The sequence below is a fragment of the Epinephelus moara genome, chromosome 13 (genome assembly GCF_006386435.1).
Source record: "Epinephelus moara isolate mb chromosome 13, YSFRI_EMoa_1.0, whole genome shotgun sequence".
NCBI lineage: Eukaryota > Metazoa > Chordata > Actinopteri > Perciformes > Serranidae > Epinephelus > Epinephelus moara.
Genome location: NC_065518.1, coordinates 20301778 through 20323314, shown reverse-complemented (window position 1 = coordinate 20323314; position 21537 = coordinate 20301778). Strand labels below are relative to the sequence as shown.

Genomic DNA, 21537 nt, shown 5'->3' with positions numbered 1-21537 from the left:
CATTGGATATTTTCTCTTTTTCAGACCATCCTCTGTAAACCCTAGAGATGGCTGTGTGTGAAAATCTGAAACACTCAGACCAGCCTGTCTGATACCAACAACCATGCCATGTTCAAAGTCACTTAAATCACCTTTCTTCCCCATTCTGATGCTCGGTTTGACCTTCAGCAGGTCATCTTGACCATGTCTACATGACTAAATGCATTGAGTTGCTGCCACGTGATTGGCTGATTAGCTATTTGTGTTAACGAGCTGTTGAACAGGTGTACCGTATAAAGTGGTCAGTGAGTGTATGTTTTCTAAATTTCAAAAAGAGGACTACATGACCAGTGGAGACCTCATACAGCTGCTACTATCTACTATCTACTACTATCACTATCATGAACATACACTTTGCACGTACTGTATAATAGTGTGCACATCAGCAAGAACTCAATAAGTAGGAATTTTTTGACGTGACAAGGAAAAAGGTGAATAAATATAACTTTGCAGGAGAGTGTCAATAATTGACTACAATGCTAAATGCTTAAAATGTAGCTGTGCAAAGAGTACTCCTCCGATTTAGCATTACACTCTCCTAATGTTCAGTCCAGCCCAGACGCCAGAAGAAACTGTTGGCTAGTATGTTTCCACAAAGTACGACATTATTTACACATTTCGTACATATGATATCAGCAACAGTGACATAATATATGATCTGACTTTGTCACTGGGAAGTCGAGGGGATGGTAGAGGGTGTGTCACCTAGGCGAGATTCCTGCTAAGCTGCAGACCACTGCTCAAGACCAGTTGGTTGGTTTTAGTGAGTCATTGTTTATTTCATAGGCATATCTATTTATTTATTTATTTATTTACTGAAATGGCATTCCACAGTAAACAGACTTTCAGTTGGACTTTGAAGTGTAACAGTACAAACCGAATCAAATACACAGCCACATGGATGTATATTTTGGGGGACACAGGGGTCACTGCCCCCTCAATATTTAGAAGTGCATTTGTCCCCCTCAATAAAAACATAAAAGTAGCAGAGGACTTTATTTTGACACAACTAAAGATATTTAACCATAAATTGATGCAAAAAGGGCACAAGCCAGTGCTTAGAAATTGCTCAAAATTTTATGAAGAAGGACCTGGTCCGCCCAGTCATACCAGACCAAGTAGGCCCTACAGCTGTAGCAACAAAATCCCTGAGTGTATGGAAGTGAAAAGGGTGTGTTTCAGTGCTTCTGCATTCAAATTTAATTTGGTCAAGAGTATATTAGTTTTACTTTGGAGACTGACGTAGTGATGTGCCCGAAGACTGTCTTTGTTATATTAAACTCAAGAAAAAACATAAGTGCTCTTGAAGAAAAGGGTCAGCACATGGGTAGGCAAAATGAACTTCAGGCACTCAGATGTGGAGCTGGAACAAATGCTTAAAAAGTTTAAAAGCCTTTATTCAAAAAACATGGCTGCTTACATTAAAACACTGACTTGTAATTTTTTTTTTCATATTTTATATTTTATTTTATTTTATGTATTTCTTTTATTTTTATTTTTTGCATTCTGATGAAGACCTTAGGGTTGAAACTGGTCTGTGTTTTAATGTAAGCCATGTTTTTTAATAAAGGCATTTTAACTTAATTCACCTGCATTAGTTCCTGCTCCATTCATGAGTGCCTGAAGTTCATTTTTTCTTCCCCTATATTCTATTAACTGACAAATTTCAGTCTTGTTTAAGCACATTTTTAAAATTACAGTGCTGTGTGGGTGGTGTATCTCTAATTTGAACACCAGTCAACCAAATGCAGGCCAATCTGTACTGTTATATTTAAGTTTAAGAGACTTTATATTATGGGATGTTTGCAAAGACTAAGATCTGTTTATTTTGGGGAAGTTGGTCCTAATCACGAAGACGCGTTCAGGAGCTCCTGGTGTTGAGGAATCAACATTAACTCTACTGAATGTGATCAGATCTATTTAAAAACACCCACATCAGCTCTGAAAGCAGCTGTGGCCTGATTTAACAGAAGCTCTGCGCATATCCGCGAACTGTGCAACACGTAAGCTTGATGCTGCGGCGACTCAGCTGTGTTAATCACCTTCTTCCTCATCATGATACACCGGACATATGTCTATACAAGGAACTGAGCCGCGGCCATCAGCGGAGGCGCACAGGGCTGGGCGCGTTTGGATGGAGCTGCTGTCGAGTTAAAGGACGGTTTAACTTAACTGTTTGTCACATCCAGAAGAATAATGTCAGATGGTCAGAGGGACAACACGGAGGAAGGTTTGAGGATGGACGAAGACAGTCCCATGATCGGCAGGGTGGAGAGGACTTTTTGGACAGTTTGGGTGAGCTGCTGCTGCTGCTGCGTCTTAACGCGACATAACTGCTTTGATTTTAATGTTAGCAGCAGTAAACGTGGATGGAAAGTCTCCATCTTCCTGTGTCCGTGAACCCCCCTCTGTCTCACTCTCCTGTTTGCACACACACACACACACACACACACACACACACACACACACACATATGGTATATTCATACAGGAACAGCACTGACAAAGAAGGTCATATGAGGTGTTAAATGTACACTACAGAGCCAAAAGTACATGGACACCCAAACATTACATCACTGCTGTTTTAAATCTGTCTGCAGGAAATTTGTCATTTGCACATTGTTCTTCTTGTTTTTTTAATTGTCTAACAATCTCACAAAACATTCCTGAGTGTGAAGAACTCAGAAAACAGAGGCAAAGTCTGTATTTTTGTGTCGGTTTAAAAGCAGTTGATTATTTTAAGCCAGTATTCATCATTTACTGAGTATTGGAAACTTTATTTTTTATTTAGACAGATTGCACAGTTTTTCCCTGCTCAGCTGATCTGCTACACGCTCATTTAAACAGTCTAGTTTACACTAGTTTATTGCATTTATGTGGAAGTGATTATTTGTTGGTGTAGCACTTTAACACTGTCTGTGTTTTACCTACCATTAGAGCCTATTTACATAGCTCTGTCTGGGAATTTCCACTAGGAAATATATTAGGAATGTTACAGATTTATCCCTCCTCATTCCTCAGCAAAAGCATGAGTGAGGTAGTGATGTTGGACTGTAAGGCCTGGCTCACAAACTATTGTTGTGTTTCAGCAGACCCTCTTCACAGTGGAAATTTTCACTTTTATGAACAGGAAACGCACTGAGAACATTAATGATGGCTGTATTATATTTAGTAGTATGAATCAAAGAGTCCTCCAACCCACAGGACCAGGACAGTCTCATATGAGCGTTGAGCTTACTAGATGCTTAAAGGTGCTTCAATGCTCCTGTTTTTAGAACAGCAATGGATGATTATGTTTAAAGCTACAGTTGGTAACCTTTGTGAACATAACTTTTTGTCGTATTTGCTGAAAATGTCATATTGTGAAAGTAGGATAACAGACAGTCTGTGAAAAAATTATGTCTCTCCTCCCCGTCTTCTGCCTCTAATGACATTTGCTAGGATCTACGACTATGCACAGACAACAACCAATCAGAGCCGAGCTGTCAGTGATGTCAATTACTGCTCCTGAACTGAAGTCAAACTAGGCAGCGCTGAACAAATGTGAAACAAGATTCTGTTAAAGCATTGCCTATTTCTCACCTCAGATGTTTTCAGAAACATATTCTAGTGTACTGTTTAGCTGTAAAATGAGAGTCTGTGACCCGGCTACCATGTTGAAAACAAGCACCATCCACCAGCCGGAGCAAACTTTCTTGGCTCTGACTGGTTGGTTTTATTCATGTGCTATACGGCTGTTAGAAGTGTAACTATAATGTCTAGTAGCAAGGGAAGACTGTAACCATAATTACTGCACGCATTATATTCTGGGGTTATTTTTATTACTTAAAGGGATAGTGCACCCAAAAAGGAAAATTCAGCCATTATCTACTCACCCATATGCCGAGGGAGGCTCAGGTGAAGTTTTAGAGTCCTCACATCCCTTGCGAAGATCCCAGGAGAGAGGGGGTAGCAACACAACTCCACCTAATGCAGGCTGATGGCGCCCCAGATTCAAACGTCCAAAAACACATAATTGAAACCACAAAATATCTCCATACTGCTCATCCGTAGTGATCCAAGTGTCCTGAAGCCCCGACATAAAAAGCAGTTTGGAAAAACATCATTTGAACTCTGTTTTTAGCCTCATTGTAGCCTGTAGCTCTAACTGCCTCTCTGGGAACCGCGCTCACGTGTGTGCTCTTGCGCGCGAGACCAGCGAAAGCACGTGAACACACATGAACGCGGTGCCCACTTGGATCACTACGGACGAGCAGTATGGAGATATTTTGTGGTGTCAATTATGTGTTTTTGGACTTTTCAATCTGGGGCGCCGTCAGCCTCCATTAGGTGGAGTTGTGTTGCTACCCCCTCTCCCCTTGGATCTCTGCAAGTGATGTGAGGACTCTAAAACTTCACCTGAGCCTCCCTCGGCATATGGGTGAGTAGATAATGGCTGAATTTTCATTTTTGGGTGCACTATCCCTTTAAGTTACTGTGTTATTTATTAATGGATTCAGCATTATTGAGTTACTGGTAAGGTGTTATTTCATCGTCATTTATGGTACTTTGTGTATTGTTTCATTTGTATTGTCATGTGCAGTGTTTAAGTGGAGTCACTGTGTTCCCTTGGTTATGAGCTAATTGGTTCCTACCTGCTCTTGTTTTGAAGGGACAGGTGTGAGTGATACACGAGAGAGAGTGAGTGTCTCGTGCTTAACGGTAAAGGGAAGTTGCTGTACCTCCAAAGTTGAGGTGTGTTAACAACTGCCTTACCATGTTGGTAAAAATTAAATGAAGAGGAAGAAACGAATGTTGCAGCCCTCTGGGGAACACCAACAATCAAGAAAAGAGGGTTAAAGGAGTGCTACACTGCAACAGAGTAGGCAGAGGATTTTTTCACAGATTATGTCTCATCTGTTTCAGCAAATATGAGAAAAGGTTATTTTGTAGCTTTAATGTGAAAAATGTTGCTTGTAATGACAACCCTACAGGCAATTATTACCAGCTCTGCAGTTCCTCTCAGCTCAAAGGATCATTTTAGCTTCTTTCAGCTCATTGTTTTGGTTTTATGACCGCAACTTGAAACCAGGCTACCTGTATGCCGCCTGTCCAGCACCAAACAGCAGACAAAGTTAGTTATAGCTGTTGATCATAATGCAGCATTTAGTACCTAAAGAACCAGATATAGAAGATTCTGAAGAGAGCCTTAGGTCGCTTGAAACACGACACCAAGTTAATGTTAATTTTTCAGAGGTGTTGGATGGAGCTGTGGTTTGTGTGGGCCGGTCAGGATCTTCCACATCAAACTCAGAAAACCATTTATGGACCTTGCTTTGTGTATGAGGGCATTGTGATGTCGAAACAGGAAAGGGCCTTCCCCAAACTGTTGCTGCAAAACTGGAACAACACTATTGTGCAAAAAGCCTTGTATGCTGTAATATTAAGATTTCCCTTTACTGGAATGAAGGGGCCTTTCCCAAACCTTCAAACACAGCCTCAGATCAAAAGTACGGGAAGGTAGGAACAGGGATGTCCATATACTTTTGGCCATATAGTATAAGTATAGTAATATAGCAGATGCACATGGTATGAATGTGGGGAAAAATACAGAACAAAGACAAATCATTCAAAAATGGGGAAATACATAGAGGAAATGTTGATCAATTAATAATATAATAAATCTTTCTCTCTTCATCTCCTCCTCAGTCCTACATAACTGGAGCTGTGAACAGATTCTTCAGGCCAGAGCCCACTAACATCACCGGCAATGATCCAAACTCCATCCAGGATTCAGCAGTTGACAGTGAGCCCGCTAACTGTGGCCACGCAGAGGGGGACACCAGTGGAGGAGGGGTGGATGAGGAACAGCCTGTTGCGACAGCCGCTCTGCTTAGCTCATCTCGGCCACTTGTGGCCTGGGAGATTTGCACCACAGAGATCAACTTAGGGCCTGATGAAGAAAGCGTGCCGTGCGAAACCCAGCTGAGCAGAGGCAGCGAGAGCGAAGCATCTCAGGAAGGTGAGGGCACCAGAGAGGAACAGTTGGGCCGAGCAGGAAATGATGATGCAGGGGTGCTCTTTGCTCAAGACGACAAACGAGAAGAAAACGGAGATGAGAAATTGCACACTCGCAGACAAGATGTGATGCCAGAGAACGGTGAGACAGAAGAGCATGCCAACGTCAGGTCACTAAAAACTACAGGTGATGCAGTGAGCGAAGACATTGAGGAAAGTAGAGGAGGTGCTGAGGACACTGAGAGGGCGGTGACACTGGATGAAACCATCCAACTAAAGGAAGCAGAGGATAAAATGCAGCATGAGGATGAACAAGATTTGCAGGCGGAAGACAGTGAGGTAAAACTGTGTCTGACTGCAGATTTGACCGCAGTAGAAGAGGATAACATGCACGTGGAAGAGTCGAAGATGCAGCGGAACGAGGCAGATACAGCGGTGATGCATGAGGAAGTAGGAAACACTGATGGTGTGCCACAGCTGGCTTCTGAGAGTGAGTCCGATGAGGGAGCGAGACAAGTTGAGCATCAGCTCTCAGCCTGTGAAGACTCATCAGACGACCACAGAGATTTCAAGGAGGACCCAGGCTTTAGTCCACTGCTTGTTGAATTACAAATGACCTACGACAAAAGCAGCATTGTGTCTGAGGATGAGCTAACTGCTGTCGAGCAACAGCACGTGATGGCTCGAAGAAGTGAAAGTGATGAAGTTGAGGATACGAAAGATGAGACGGATGGTAGCGCCTTGGATGTGAGTGAGGCTGCAAACAACCAGACAATGGATGAAGCTCCAGAGCAGGAAGACGTCATTAAAACACTTGCTGGAGTCATCGTATCTGAACATGTTACATATAGGGAAGAAGCCATGCAGCATTCACCAGAACAAAAAGACGACATCAAAACAGTTACAGAAGACATTTTAACTGAACATGTTACACACAGCGAAGAAGTCATGCAGAATGCTCCACAAATGGAGGAAGAAATCAAAACCGTTACAGAGGATATCATCAGTGAACATGTTATGAGCAGCGGTGGATTTGTGCAGAATGCTCTAGAGCAGGAAGACGACATTGAATTTGTGCAGAATGCTCCGGAGCTAGAAGAAGAAATCAAAACAGTTACAGAAGACATCATCACTGAACTTCTTATAAGCAGCTGCGAATTTGTGCAGAATGCTCTAGAGCAGGAAGACGACATCGAAACAGTTACAGAGGACATTTTAACTGAACATGTTACATGCAGCGAAGAAGTCACCCAAAACGCTCCTGAGCAGGAAGACGACATTTTAACTGAACATGTTACATGTAGTGAAGAAGTCACCCAAAATGCTCCTGAGCAGGAAGATCACATTTTATCTGAACATATTACATGCAGCGAAGAAGTCATGCAGACTTTCCCTGAGCAGGACGATGACATCAAAACAGATACTGAAGACGACATTTTAACTGAACATGTTACACGCAGTGTAGAAGCCATGCAGAATGCTCCAACGCAGGAAGACGAAACCAAAACACTTACAGAAGATATTTTAACTGAACATGTTACATGTAGTGAAGAAGTCATGCAGAATTTCTCGGAGCAGGATGACGACATCAAAACAGATACTGAAGACGACATTTTAACTGAACATGTTACATGTAGCGACGAATTTGTGCAGAATGCTCCCGAGCAGGAAGACGACATTGAAACAGTTAAAGAAGATACTTTAACTGAACATGTTACATGTAGCGAAGAAGTCACCCAAAATGCTCCTGAGCAGGAAGACGACATCAAAACAGTTACAGAAGGCGACACTTTCACTGAACATGTTACACGCAGTGAAGAAGTCACCCAAAATGCTTCTGAGCAGGAAGATCACATTTTATCTGAACATGTTACATGTAGCGAAGAAGTCATGCAGAATTTCCCGGGGCAGGATGATGACATCAAAACAGATACTGAAGCCAACATTTTAACTGAACATGTTACATGTAGTGAAGAAGTCATGCAGAATTTCCCGGAGCAGGATGACGACATCAAAACAGATACTGAAGACGACATTTTAACTGAACATGTTACATGTAGTGACGAATTCGTGCAGAATGCTCCCGAGCAGGAAGACAACATCAAAACAGTTACAGAAGGTATTTTAACTGAACATATTACATATGGCGAAGAAGTCATGCAGCATTCACCGGAGCAGGAAGACGACATTATAACTGAACATGTTACACACAGCGATGAAATCATGCAGAACACTCCCGAGCAGGAAGATGACATTTTAACTGAACATGTTATATGTAGTGAAGAAGTCACGCATCATTCACCAGAGCAGGAAGACGACATCGAAGCACTTACAGCAGATGTTTTAACTGAACGTGTTACATGCAACGATTACATCATGCAGATTGCTCCAGAGCAGGAAGACGACATCGAAGCAGTTACAGAAGATGACATTTTAACTGAGCATGTTACACACAGTGAAGAATTCATGCAGAATGCTGAGTCAGAGCTGCACACAGCTGACTTTGCAGATGTAGAACAAGAGGATGTGGCTGAAGACACTGAAGTGCAAACCAAATCAAGAGAGGCAGATGATGTCGAGACAGAAAGCCATGGCTCTCTGATCGATACAAACTCTGATATCACAACACACACTTCAGTAGATGAGAGTTATTTTGCTCAAGTAGAAGAGGAGAGTCTCTCCAGTGAAGCAGTCAACAAAGAAAGTGACATGGAAATAGCATGTACAGCCACCTCAGTTATGGATAAACCTGACGGCGAGACTGGACAGGAAATGAGCGGAGAGTTTAAAAATATTCCCCAGAGTATGTGTGAAGGCCGTGTTGTTGTGTCGGAGGAGCTAAACTCTCCGACATGTGAGGAAACACGAGAGGGAGTTCCTGAATACAACAATGAGCCAGATGAAAATACAACACAATGGTTCCTGGAGGACGAAGGTTACGAGGAAATCCAGGGCAGCCCATTACCAGAAGAGGTGGAGAGCAAAGAGCCGGAGAGCCTTCAAAACAGCGGCTGGAGCGCCGGAGCTGACTGTTTACTGGTGAGGGAGCATATGGGAGAGGAACAAGGTGTTAAGAATAGCTTTGGTTTGGTTGTGGAGGATCACGCTGAAATACTGCGGCTCGCTGATGCTGGAATGCCACAAGAAACAGAGACACCACTTGTTGAAACAGTAATTCAAGGATCTGGACATTTAGTTGAGGTAGAGGACAGAGAATTACTAGTTGATTCAATGAAGACGGGGATCGAGGAGGAAACAGAAAAGGAATCTGAGTCAGACGTCGAATCAACAAACAAGGACGATAAGGCAACAGAAGAGCCGCAAGATGGGACTGAAGAGCTTTTGGTCAATCTAGAAAAAGACGAAGGATTGTGTGATTCCAAAGTAGCTGTTGCCGCTGGAGTTGGCTGGGAGACGACAGGAGCTTTAGCAGCACAGGAAGTGCTCGAAGATGACACTTTCCCTGAGGCTGAAGTACAGAAGATGACAGAGACAAGCTACTTTCAGGGATTGGTCGATGTCATGAACTCGGAGCAACACCTGACATCTAGTTTACTAGATGACATTACTGAATCTGAATTCCTGAAACACTCAGATGAGACTGAGTCTATATTACTTGAAGATGTAGAAATACAAGATGCAGGTTATGCAGTTGAGATGGAGGCAGCAGCGGATGAAATGCAAGGCAGAAATGAGATGGAGATTTTTCATCTGCAGGCAACTGAAATGGCTGAATCTGAATTGTCTGGACCAGTTGAGTCACTGGAGACAAAAAATCAACTATCCGACAAAGTGCTTGAGATAAGCAATGAGGAGATGCTACCTGAAGCCCCTGGTGAATCAATGACGGCCCAGTCTGAACCACAAGATTTGATTTTGATATCAACAGAGGATACAACAAAGCATGTGACAGAATCAGGGGGGAGTCACGCTGAGGAAACAGTTAGCTCAATCAGTGGACGTGCGGATGTGATTGATGAAGAGATCCCCGACTTGTGGGTACAGACGGCTTCGTCGGAGGACAATGATGGCATACAGCAACAAGAAGGGCCAGAGCCTGGACAACAAACGGAGCCATCAAATGAGGAACAAGGTGAAATATCATCAGCACAGACAGAGAAGGATGAAGAGCAGCTTGTGGATTTAGTGAGTGACACAGAGATGTCTTCATCAACAGTAGAGTCTGGATTTTTGGACCAGTCTCTTGGTGAATGGGGCACACAAAGCAATGAAACCCAGCAACCAAAGTCAGCTAGCACCGAGTCATTCCAAGGAATTCATGAGATGTTGGCAGACATCTCTGAATCCTCTACACAACACTCCGATTTTCTGATGGAGGAAACCGCTGAGACAGATCTGAAACAGGATGAGTCAATCACTGCGACAAGATTTCACCCAGATTCCGGAGTCACGTCACCAGAGAAAGAAGATCTGAATCAGGAATCTGATAAATCACAAGAAGAAACCGAGGAAGAAAGAGTTGAAGCAGTGGAGACTGAAACTGGATCGCAGAAAGAGATCGATGCTGAGGAGGCAGAATTAGCAGAGAAAACTGACTGGAAAGACACAGAAGAAGCAGATGTTCAGTCAGACAAAGCAGAAACTGAAGATGAGCCTTTAGAAATGTCTGACTCTCCAGATGAAATCAAACACACTGAATCGGAACGATCTGGAAGCAGCTCAGAGGCTTCGTTAGAGGAGGGAGTAGTGTTGACAGAATCTGGTTCACAGGACGACACCTGCACTGAATCCGAGAGGTTATCGATGTTGTTCTCACTGGACGAACCACAGCCCAGACAATCAGAGGATATTGCTGAATCAGAAGCTGGGGCTGAGGTGGCAGAACAGCTGACGACAAAGTCTGAAGATGAAATGGAGGTATCTTTTCTGAAATAACATTTTAATCATAATAACATCTTATTAAGGGTCTAGTGTGTAGGATTTAGAGGCATCTAGTGGTGAGGTTGCAGAAATAAAACTTCTCACAATGTGAAAACACAACTGGCCCTATCTAGAGCCAGTGTTTGGTTTGTCCCTTCTGGGCTACTGTTGAAACCAACCTGGTCTCACTCCCAATTTGTCAAATAGCAATGCTTGGTCAATGGCCCTTGGCTTCAGACACTGATGCACAACGGCACCCTTTACATCCGGGCAGCACTGCCTACGTGAGCAGTGCGTGACTACTACCTCGCTAAACTCATACGTAAGGTGTTCACACAGACATTGTTGCTGCTGCAGAGCTTCCTGCCGCTATGAATACTGTTATTTCCACTATTAAAAGCCAGTACTCTGCTCATTTATGGAGCTGTGGAAGCCACTGCATTTTCAACAACAAGTTCCTGCAAATATTTCAAAACAAAATGCCTTGTGTTTACAAATGAAGGGATTCTGTCAACTGAAACATTATCAGAAGGCTTTTGTTTCAAAACAGGAAGTGTTGAGTTAAAATTAAGCATATTGTTTTCATGTCTGTGACAGATATAGATATTGAAACTGTAGTATAAGCCAGTATGATGTCAATATAATTATTAAAAGACCATCTCTATTTTTGCTGAAAAATGTGCGTGTCCTGCCAAAAAAAATAGGCAAGACTCAGAATCGTAAGATGTTCCACAGCTGAGCAGCAGTCAAGCCATGCCATGTGGCTGCTCTAACCTGTTAAAATGGGCGCCGAAAAAGAAATTACAAGATATTCTGTAACTTACATGCACTGATCATGCAGACAGTGTGGCCTGGGCTTTAGCAGCACCATTTTTTTTAATGCTTTTGGCAACTACCACAGTATAAAGAGTAAGAAAGTCCACATAGAGTGGGTGGATGTGTCAAATAAACTCTGGACTTTCACCTGGGAAACAGCTGTTTGTTTCCCATGTGAAACCAAAAGTCAGTTGAGTTATTTTAATAACAGCATAGTGTGCTAGTATGTGTAACATGCTATGCTAGTGACATATGTCACGTGATGTTACATTACATATGTACTTATTTTAAGCCAAACTATGTTTTTTCCAAACCTAATTACATGCTTTTTTTTTTACTAAACCTAAAGAAGTAAACCTAAAAACAAAATGTTTTACTAACATTCTGAGTTTATTTCGAAAAGAGACTGTATGCATGTAACGATCAGAGACTGTACATTTCCTGTGAAATGGAAATTTATTTAGAAAAGACAAAATGTAAATTTACGCACCGTCTGTGAGCGTCCAAAATGATGCTGGAAGGGTACCTAGCACGTCATATTTTGACATGTAGGGCCACTGACTAAGCACTCCCGGCGAGTTAGGAGTGAGAATGTGTTGTAAAAACAATATGGCAGGCTCCCTGAGAGAGGACTCTCTCCATAAACGGCTTATTCGAAGGTAAAGAATACACAACAGTTCTTATTTTCAGGTTGTTATTATACACTGATGAAAACAAAGTTATGAATGTCAAATACCATTTCTGCCAAAAGATGCCTTTGTATCTGACACACTGGACCTTTAAATCATGAATAATTTATTCACAACCCACAGAGATGATGTGAAATCAGCTGTTGTTGTCATTGCAGGTGGACACTTTTGTGCTGGACTTTACTGTGCAAAGATCAAGAATCGCTGTTAAAAACCCTCGTGTAAGGCCACCCAAAGATCCCCGCTCCCTTCTGCATATGCCCTCATTGGATCCCACACCCTCTGTACCTCGGCCAGCCAAAGTCCCTATAGGTGTACCTCTGGGAGGCATGGGCATTGGAATAAAACTTCCTGGTATGTCACTTACAGCACATAGAAAGCCACCACCTTGAGTCTTCAATGTCCAGTTGTTTTTCCATGATCTGTAAATAATTTTGTTTTTTAGGACTTGGTGCTGGTTTTCCCGTTCTAAAGAAGACTCAGCGGGTGGTTAGAGATGAAAATAAACCAGAAACCCCCTCAGAGGTAGGCGACTATTATTAATCTTTGAATTCCACTTTTATCTCATGTTGAGGTATGTGTGTTATTAAAATGTCTCAATATCAACAGGAGACAAAGCCAGAGGAGAAGAGTGACACTCCCAAACAAGATGAAGCACCACACAGACCTAAATGGATGCCACCAAAACATCCAGGGTAAAACCCCATCTCACAGTATTCACATTATCATATTCAGCACAAAATCATCTTGTGTTCAGACATTTTCTGACTGTTAGTTTTCTCGTGCCTGTCTAGATTTGGAAATCCACTTATGTCTGAGCTGAAGAGCAAACTGAAGAAGACCACAAAAGAGTGAGGAGGAGAAGAAGATGGATTGTAGTTAATACTTTGTGTGGATATTTGAATATAATATACAAATGGCTTTATTTTTGGTGTATTTATGAAACTGAATACAGTGATGACATTTTCATTGTGTCAATTATTTTCTGTATGTTTTGTAATAAAGCTTAACTGAAAAAAGGAGTGTTACTTTCTTACACACAGTGCAAGAGGTGGGTATTTAGCACACACAATAACCATAGCCTCAAATCTCTTTGGGTTGCAAATGGACATAAACCTGGAATACACTGATCAGTTTGCAGCTATTCATAGTGTAAACAGTTACAGAGTCAGTCTCTCTGATGAAGTCATGGTGATGTTGAAACCTTGGTCTGTTTGCACTATTACAGCCTGCAAATTAAACATTGTGCTCCAGTCCTTTTCTTTTCCCTTTGATGTTCTCTGTCCTTGAACTAAGAGGCACCTGATTTAGCCTCATACTGCAGGATGATGCAGAGGAAACCCTGTTTCAACATGGACATTATAAACTATTGAAGCCAACAGTGGAGACACTGGCTGTGTTGACTCAGTGTTGGTGAAAGACCTATCAGAGCCTCAAACCATATTGTTTGAGCAGCTGCACGAAGCTTGCATGCTGTATATACAGTATATGAATGTGTACACATGCTACACATACTGTACATAACCATCCAACCCATGTATATTCATTCAGCATTTAATTCTCTGCACTTTTTATATAGTGTACAACCTACACAACCCTTCACTTGTACATAGACTTTTATTTTTATTTTTACTTTTATTCTTGTTGTTCAGCATTGGTTCTTTTTACATATCTCTAGAAATCACAAGAATGTAGTCAATGTTTAATATGGTTTAATCTGGTTTAAGCGAGACAGTAGGTGGCAGTATTGCCCCATCGAATGTGTGGTCATCATTTACTCTTAAACTCAGGAAGAAGAACCTGTCGGCTGTGATTGGTTGGAATCATCCAATCAGCGTGCGGTGAGCTGACGTTTGAACCAGAGCGGCGCTCCAGAAGTTGTGACTTTATGAACGTTTCGGTGTTATTTTAACACTCAGCTGACTTTCGTGGATACGCGTTACATTCAGCAGACTCCAATATAAAGGAGAAAGTATTTACCCTCTTTCCAAAGACATGAACCTCCCCCACGAAGTGCCTCTGAAGTTAGGTAAGTCAAAGTTGTTTCCGTTTTACCCACTAACGTTACCAGGCTAATGTTAGCTTAGCATCGTTCGGGACTTTCTCATGCCTCGAGCATAACGTCACTATTGTAACGTTAACCTCTCAAACTTGACAACAACATCGGTCAATGTTTGTCTCTACATTTTTTAAACTGCCACGTTGTGTATGTCACCTCTGCTGCTTATGAACCTTACCTGCTGACTGAAGTTGCAATGTTATTGTTTCAAGCTAACGTAATATGTGTTTTACCAAACTAAACTGAAGGTTTATCATCGTTATGACAAACGTTTTGTCCTGCTATTGGACCTGTGATCTTAATGTAGCCTACTGTCAAATTACATGACGGAAATAGTTGACACTAGTCAGTGGTCATCAGTTGACTTTATTCAGGGTGTCTGTAGGTCCTTAAAAAAGCAGTAAAATGTCTTAAATTCAAATTTATAAATATTAGTCCTTAAAAGTATTTTGTTGTGTGAACTTTTATTTTTTTCAGGTTTTAATTTGCCACAAACATTGTATCCCATTTAATTTATCCATCTTCTAAGTTATTTTTGTCAAAATGAGTCAAGCTATTTGGCGTGAAAGTCCATATGTCTGATGTTACAAAGTTTTAAACCTACCACTGAACCTAATCTTAATGTCTTTTTACTTAATACTTGCACTTACATGTTGATGTTGGCAAAATGTAGATTAACTTAACTCACTGTAATAACCATATTCCTATATAAAACCCACCTCTGCATGGGTGTGCTTACCTGTATACTTACCTGCAATGCTTGAATAAGACAAACACGATTCATGATCATTATCAAATCAGTCTTAAATTTGGTTAGAAATTATCCTAAAAGGTTCTTAAAAATGCATTAAATTTAAGTGTCAGACACCTGTAGACACAAGGAGTGGGAATCACCAGAGGCTCCATGATAGGATATTATCACAGTACTTAGGCCACAATACAATATTATTGGATTTTAAACGTTTTGCAATATGCTGAGTCTTTTTTCTAATTGGATAAAGTTTTCAGTGTGTTCATTTCAGTTTATTTTATTATTGTAGGCTAACAAAAATTAATTTTGTGTTACTTTGTAAAATATTTTTGCACTAATTAAATCATTTGATTCACAGGCTGCAGGCAAGAGTCTGAGAGGACACCTGAGAAAATGTTCTCTGGGCACTCACTGAGTCGCTTAGATGCTCCTGTGTGCAGGCTGGATGCGGAGTACTTCCCAGAAATCACCCTCCTCGAAGTTACATGTGATTCAATTCTTCCTGGCAGTGTGCCCGCTACACCTCTAACAGCTGGGTCTGTGAAGAGCAGGTTTGCCTTTCCCCAGCCCTCCCCATTTCATTACACCACCAATTTAAACCCCATCTTGTCAGAAACAGGCTTAAATGACATAAAGAGTGCTAAAGAAAGCACGTCTGAAGTCCATTCTCCTGAACTGTCAAGACATAATGGGACAACAGCCAGTAAAGACCTTAATGTCGAGATGGTTGACTCCCCTGAGAGTAAGTACGCTCCTGAGCGCTTTCTGGATTTCCCAGAAATAACTCTCCTTGATGCTACACGTGATTCAGACCTATCACAAGGAGGGGAGTTATCCTCCATGGAGGCCACACGGGATATCTCACCAATGGATAGTTTGAAAAACAACATGCCTCCCTCAGAGCTCAGTGGACAAACTGTGGCAGAGCCTGTCAGATCGGACATGAATCAAACTGGAGAACTGTCAAATACTCTCACTGGCAGTGTCACTCACACCACAAGCTCCTTATGTGAACAGTCTGATAAGAGTGTGGGGGACAACATAACACAAGCTTCCTTGGAACTAACTCGGGATGTTTCTACAGGCAGTGTTTTGGAAAACAGTAGGCCTGCTTTAGAGCACAGCAGACAAGACATGGCGAAGATTCAAGCAACAGCCGAGGACACACTTGGTACCCATCCTGCTAATGTTACTCACAGCATAAACTCGAGTGACATGTCTGTTCAGGGCGCTGCATCAGAGGTCTCTACTTCTGATGTGCAGTGTAACAATAGTTTGAAGAATGTCACTTCTGAGCTTCAAAGTGAACCTGTAGCGACTTCCAATACTGTGGAAGCTAAAAATGTAGACCCACTTCCCAGCAATGATGCCGAGCTCACCAGCGTCGTGCCACAATCGAGCCCAAAAACTGCTGGATCTTTGAACGGCACATTTACCTCTCTGCAGTCCCCCCAGTTGAGTCCCTCCACCAATTTAAACACCACTACTCAAATACCCGGGCCTCAAAATAACACGCTGGATCTTCCCTCTTCTAATGAAGACAGTCCCAAAGCAGAGAGTGTGGCTACAGATCAGGCTACTTCAGTCTCTGAGAACACCATCGAAACCTCCCTTGTTTTGAGTAAAACTCGCTCTGCTGTAAAGGCAGGTAATTCATGTGATATGCAGAATGCCACTTTTGACAGGCACTCTCTTCGGAAATCCAGTGGCAATACTATTTTAGGGGAAGCTGGTGCTGCAACCTTTTGCCTCCAGAACACTTTTGATACTAAACCTCCCTTGAAGCAGAATGGCACGATAACATTGTCAGAGAGCTCAGGTGACAGTCACCAGAGCACTTTCGACAAGCCTCTGAAGGTCTGCAATGCAACGAGTAGCCCTAAAGAAAACAAGTCTGAGCACTCACAATCAGGTCTGCCTGTGACAGATGGTCTCTCCGACCCTTTGGGCCAACAGAGCATGGATATGGAGAGCAACAAAGCAAACACATTTGATTGGGAGGACTCCCTAGATTTAAAGGCGGACTTTTTGATCACTTCAACACCAATGACTGGCTGTAAAAATTTTATCTTTAACCCTCGACAAGAGGAGGGCAAAATCATAGGGGCGCAGAAGAATCTGTATGGCGATGGTCCCAGTAAGCCAGATGGTCAGGTGCCATCGGATGTTCCATCAAACATCATCTCTGACCGAAAAACTTTCTTGACACATCCAGCTGGTAAATCCCTTTTGCCTCCTTCGAAAGCTGCATCCCAGCTGTTGAAACCCAAGCCGGCACCTGCACTTCCAGGAAGGTTTGAGCCGTTGACATCAGGCCTGCCCATGACGAGACAAAGAGCCCAAGCTGAAGCCTTGAGAAATACTGCTGCTCCTGATGCGCCCCAAGCGGTAGGATTTAAATGTCTTCTTGTAATCCACTAAGGCATTAAGTGCACAAAATGCTGACAGTAGAGATGTTCAGATACCATTTTTCCCTTCCTCATACCGATTCTAATACCTGAACTTGCTGGTTAGGGGGCATTCCCGATACTGGTATTGAATCAACTCTAGTTTACAGCACGTTGTGTCCCATGAACTAGATCAAATGAACTCTGAAGGTCTTGTCAGTTTTGTCTCTTAAATCCACTTTTTAATGAGTGAGACCAGAAATCTGAGCAGAAGCACTGATGGCATGTGACAGTCGGTGGATGATATCCTCTGTTCTTGTGTTTTTTAGAGCACAGGAATATCAAGCTCCTACAAGTTACGCCCATCAACAACAGGTAGGCAGTGTGGATTCTGTTTTTAGAATGGGCTCGGTAGATTGCAGTTTTATTCTTCATAAATGCTTAGACTAAATTGTTAAAGGGACAGTTCACCTCAAATCAAAAGAAGAAGAAAGTCATGGACAAGAGGCTTGTGATTGCAACAGCTCGGGATGTAAAAACATTAATGGCGTCCCTCTGGGCTGAGCTGTAACGTTAGCTAGCTCAGCGGTGTTAGGTGAGGTAGCAGTAGATGCACGCTTCCTTCTGTGCTGTGATTTGGTTGGCAGGTGTAACTCAGTAGACAGAAAATAGTTCCCTACATGAAACTGCTCACAGTTCTAGAGAAGGCAGAAATCTGTATACTCGCACCAAAACTATCTAGATTGATAAATAGCACTACTGGTCATTATGGGGTGAACTGTCCCTTTTAAAGTATGCAGTGAGAATTGTAAGCATCAGTACACTCTATGAACTAATGTTAAAATTTGTTCCTATGTTATTTTTATGTGCAACTGTGCGCACAGTATTCACAGTCCCCACACTATCTAACCTCTGTGCAAACATTAGGATTGAAGCCACCCAGTTCGGGCTTGCAGAGACCGCAGTTGAGCGGCATACCGTCAGGCATCCAGAGAGCTGCAACAGGTCTCAGGCCGCCATCAGGAAGAATCAATTCATCAGCTTCTTCAATTTCAAGCAAGCTCCGTGGACCTACAGGTACTGACACAGTCAGACATATATAGATAGTTACCAGGATGATATTGTGAATTATTTTAGCCAGAATAATCGTGACATGAAATTTTCACGTTGTCCCATGCCTGCTTGTGTGACATGCTTGGTCATTAATTTCAATTTAATTGTTTTTGTTGTTATTTGTCTCCCTCTTTATACACATCAGCTGCTAACCCTGCGACGAAGACTTCACAGGGAAAGAAGCAGCCCTTAACCAGAGGTGAAACTTTGCCAGTTGCAAAGAGGAAGAGATTGGGTAAAAACTGAGTCTTTGCAAAAGAGCGTTGTAATCAGCCAAGTATTTTTCCTTAGCATTTTAAAGACTGGCATGGTTAGTACAACACCTTTAACTAAAACTGTGCAACAGTTAATGTGATGGTGTTCACAGGCTGGACCTTTCTGAGTTTACAAAATACACACTCACACTTGTATCTAATCCACAGATGCTCCCTTACCGCCCAGTAGTGCTGAAGTCCCAGCATCATCCTGTGATGCGGCAAACAAAGCCAAAAGCCTCAAACAGCCCACAACCAGCAAAAGAGCTTTGCCAGCTAAAACCCAAAAGGATGGTAAGTTGGATTTGCATCTGTTATGTATAATTATTAAGACAGACTATGATGTAATTTGTGTTTCTGGGGAGGTTTATGGTCTAGAGAGTTAAGTAACTTGGACTTTTTGACATTTTGTGAGTTACTTATCTGTTCTTTATCACATGCTTTCAGATGTTGCAATGCCAGCCAGTACCAGAGCAGAAACTTCGACATGTAGCGACACTTCTAGCAAAGCCAGAGCCCTGAAACAGTCTGCGACCACCCATAGGGCTGCACTGGCTAAACCCAGAGGCCACGGTAAGCTGGGAGTGCTGAGACGCCAAAATGAGCAGCTGAGGCCACTGGAGGGACTATTTGACAAGTCCAGTGATTTATATATTATTTAATATTTGGTGTATTCTCCATTAGGACTTTATTGTAAGGCTTCACATACAGGCTGAACATCTGCATATTCAGGTCTTGTCCTTCATCCATCTTGAGGGTGTTTAAAATACTTTTTTTCTTGTTGACATTTCAGTTAATCAAACATGTCTTTTGGAGCTCTTACCAACAATCACAATTGTGATTATGTGCATCCTTGATTCAAACCTAAGCAAAAGAGTGGCCCGCTATCACTTCTTAAATTTATTTCCAGTTCTTTAATACAACTGCTAACAGTAGCATTAATAAAGAAGCTGGTGAACAGTATCCAGGATGGACTGTGGAGACCAGTTTGAGAATTTAAGCTCAGACTGGTGTCTGGATAATGATGACTACACTAGCACCACCATGATCACATACAATAGTGTTGGCTGAAGGAAGCAGGAGCAATATAGGGAAGTTATACATTAGGTAGTCATTCTTACTGATCTAAGCCTGATACAGGAAATCAAAAAGCAGAAGATAAAGTATTGTTTGACAGAGACCATGTTGATAGTAATTTAATGATTCAAATTTTATTGCAGGATGTGCCAATTGCACTGTGCTGGAACAGCAACTGAAAATGCAGGCAGAAGAAATAAAGAGACTGAAAGAAGGTATGACACATTACTGTGGGTTTGTCTCAAAAATGAATATTGCAAATGACCTCAAAAAGGACATGCTGCAATGCTTTGGAGCTAAAGACATATCAGAGCTTTTTACCATCTTTCAGGAGAGGCTTTTGTACCACTCACCAGTCAAAGAGTTGTCTCAGTAATGACAACATGTGGGAATGGGTGGGCTCTGTCCCTGGTTGGCTCAGCAGCAGGTGCATTTGGTGGCATCAGCTCTGTATCCAATCAGATTATGTGGCTGCAGTTTTAAGCAAATCAAGTGTTTAAAAAGTAGGGGGGATTTGTGTTGCACACTCTGGCTCCGTATGTCCGATGTCATAGCTGCAACAATAGGCATGTTCGAGATGAGCCAGGCCTGCTCAGATTAGATCACCGGCACAATGCGTGTTAGATTTGTGTCCGACTTCATCCCAACTTGCTCTGAGGTCATGCAAAAGTGGACAGCAATAATCTTGCGAGAGCGAGGCGGCCGCAGTTTTTTAGAGCCAGACGCTGCAGTTGCTCCACACCACTGCAAGACCCAGGGCATGATGGGAAACGCCTGGCTCTCACCTGATCTAACAGCTGATTGGTTTAAATTATGACGTTTTAGATAAACTTTTCATAGATATAGAGTTTGTCTGATTTGAAGGTTTATTCTGTGAACAGAAATCATGTTGTGCTACTGATGGTGACGTGTAGTAGTCAGAGACTAAACACGAGCCGAAATATGAGTCTGATAAGTTTTAATAAATTAGCATCAGATCTGCTGCAGCCTATTGTAAAACAGTGTTGAACCTCAACTTCCTGTAGCATTTCCGAAATCTCACCTTCTCATCTCTGTGTTTCTTTGTACTGGTTATCATAATTGTGTCAAGATCTCGCTTTTAGTGTATGTTGTCCTGTGTTTAACCTGATCATTAGTAATGCATTTTTCTTTTTTCCAGAGCTGCTGAAGAAAAGTGAAGAGGATGAATACTTTTAATTTAATTATATTCCTGTTTTCCACCACCAGCATCAAAGTTATATGAAATACACTAATAAAGTATTTGATGTGGTTTCAGAATATGTATATATCATCTGTGATATTTTAAATAAAGATGCTATCTGAAGAGTTTGCAGTTTATTATATTTTTTGTCACAGATCTCAAAAATTATGTTACATCTGGTGAATTTAACATGTCCTGCCGCTGGGTGGCGTCATAACCCGGGGCCTGTAGCTGTAGTGCGGCTGTAGATCTGCAGTACACTGTCAGTGGACCA

General features: G+C 42.1%; 2 protein-coding genes across 4 annotated transcripts; both read left to right on the top strand.

The window, feature by feature from the left end:
• Positions 1 to 2134: 2134 nt before the first annotated feature.
• Positions 2135 to 13440, top strand: si:ch211-136m16.8 (titin). 2 transcript variants are annotated; one of them, XM_050059780.1, is made up of 6 exons: positions 2135 to 2334; positions 5727 to 10913; positions 12580 to 12775; positions 12867 to 12946; positions 13031 to 13116; positions 13216 to 13440. In XM_050059780.1, the coding sequence occupies exons 1-6, from the start codon at positions 2236 to 2238 to the stop codon at positions 13274 to 13276; spliced, it is 5709 nt and encodes a 1902-aa protein (XP_049915737.1). In that variant the 5' UTR covers positions 2135 to 2235; the 3' UTR covers positions 13277 to 13440. The 2 variants fall into 2 exon arrangements, with proteins under 2 accessions (XP_049915737.1, XP_049915736.1); XM_050059779.1 differs by having other exon boundaries at positions 13028 to 13116.
• Positions 13441 to 14273: 833 nt separating this feature from the next.
• LOC126399578 (uncharacterized) lies at positions 14274 to 21391 on the top strand. Of its 2 annotated transcripts, none has more exons than XM_050059642.1 (9): positions 14274 to 14450; positions 15590 to 17619; positions 17948 to 17993; positions 18546 to 18695; positions 18877 to 18930; positions 19154 to 19279; positions 19433 to 19558; positions 20206 to 20277; positions 21222 to 21391. In XM_050059642.1, the coding sequence occupies exons 1-9, from the start codon at positions 14417 to 14419 to the stop codon at positions 21257 to 21259; spliced, it is 2676 nt and encodes an 891-aa protein (XP_049915599.1). In that variant the 5' UTR covers positions 14274 to 14416; the 3' UTR covers positions 21260 to 21391. The 2 variants fall into 2 exon arrangements, with proteins under 2 accessions (XP_049915599.1, XP_049915598.1); XM_050059641.1 differs by having other exon boundaries at positions 18877 to 18966.
• Positions 21392 to 21537: the final 146 nt, after the last annotated feature.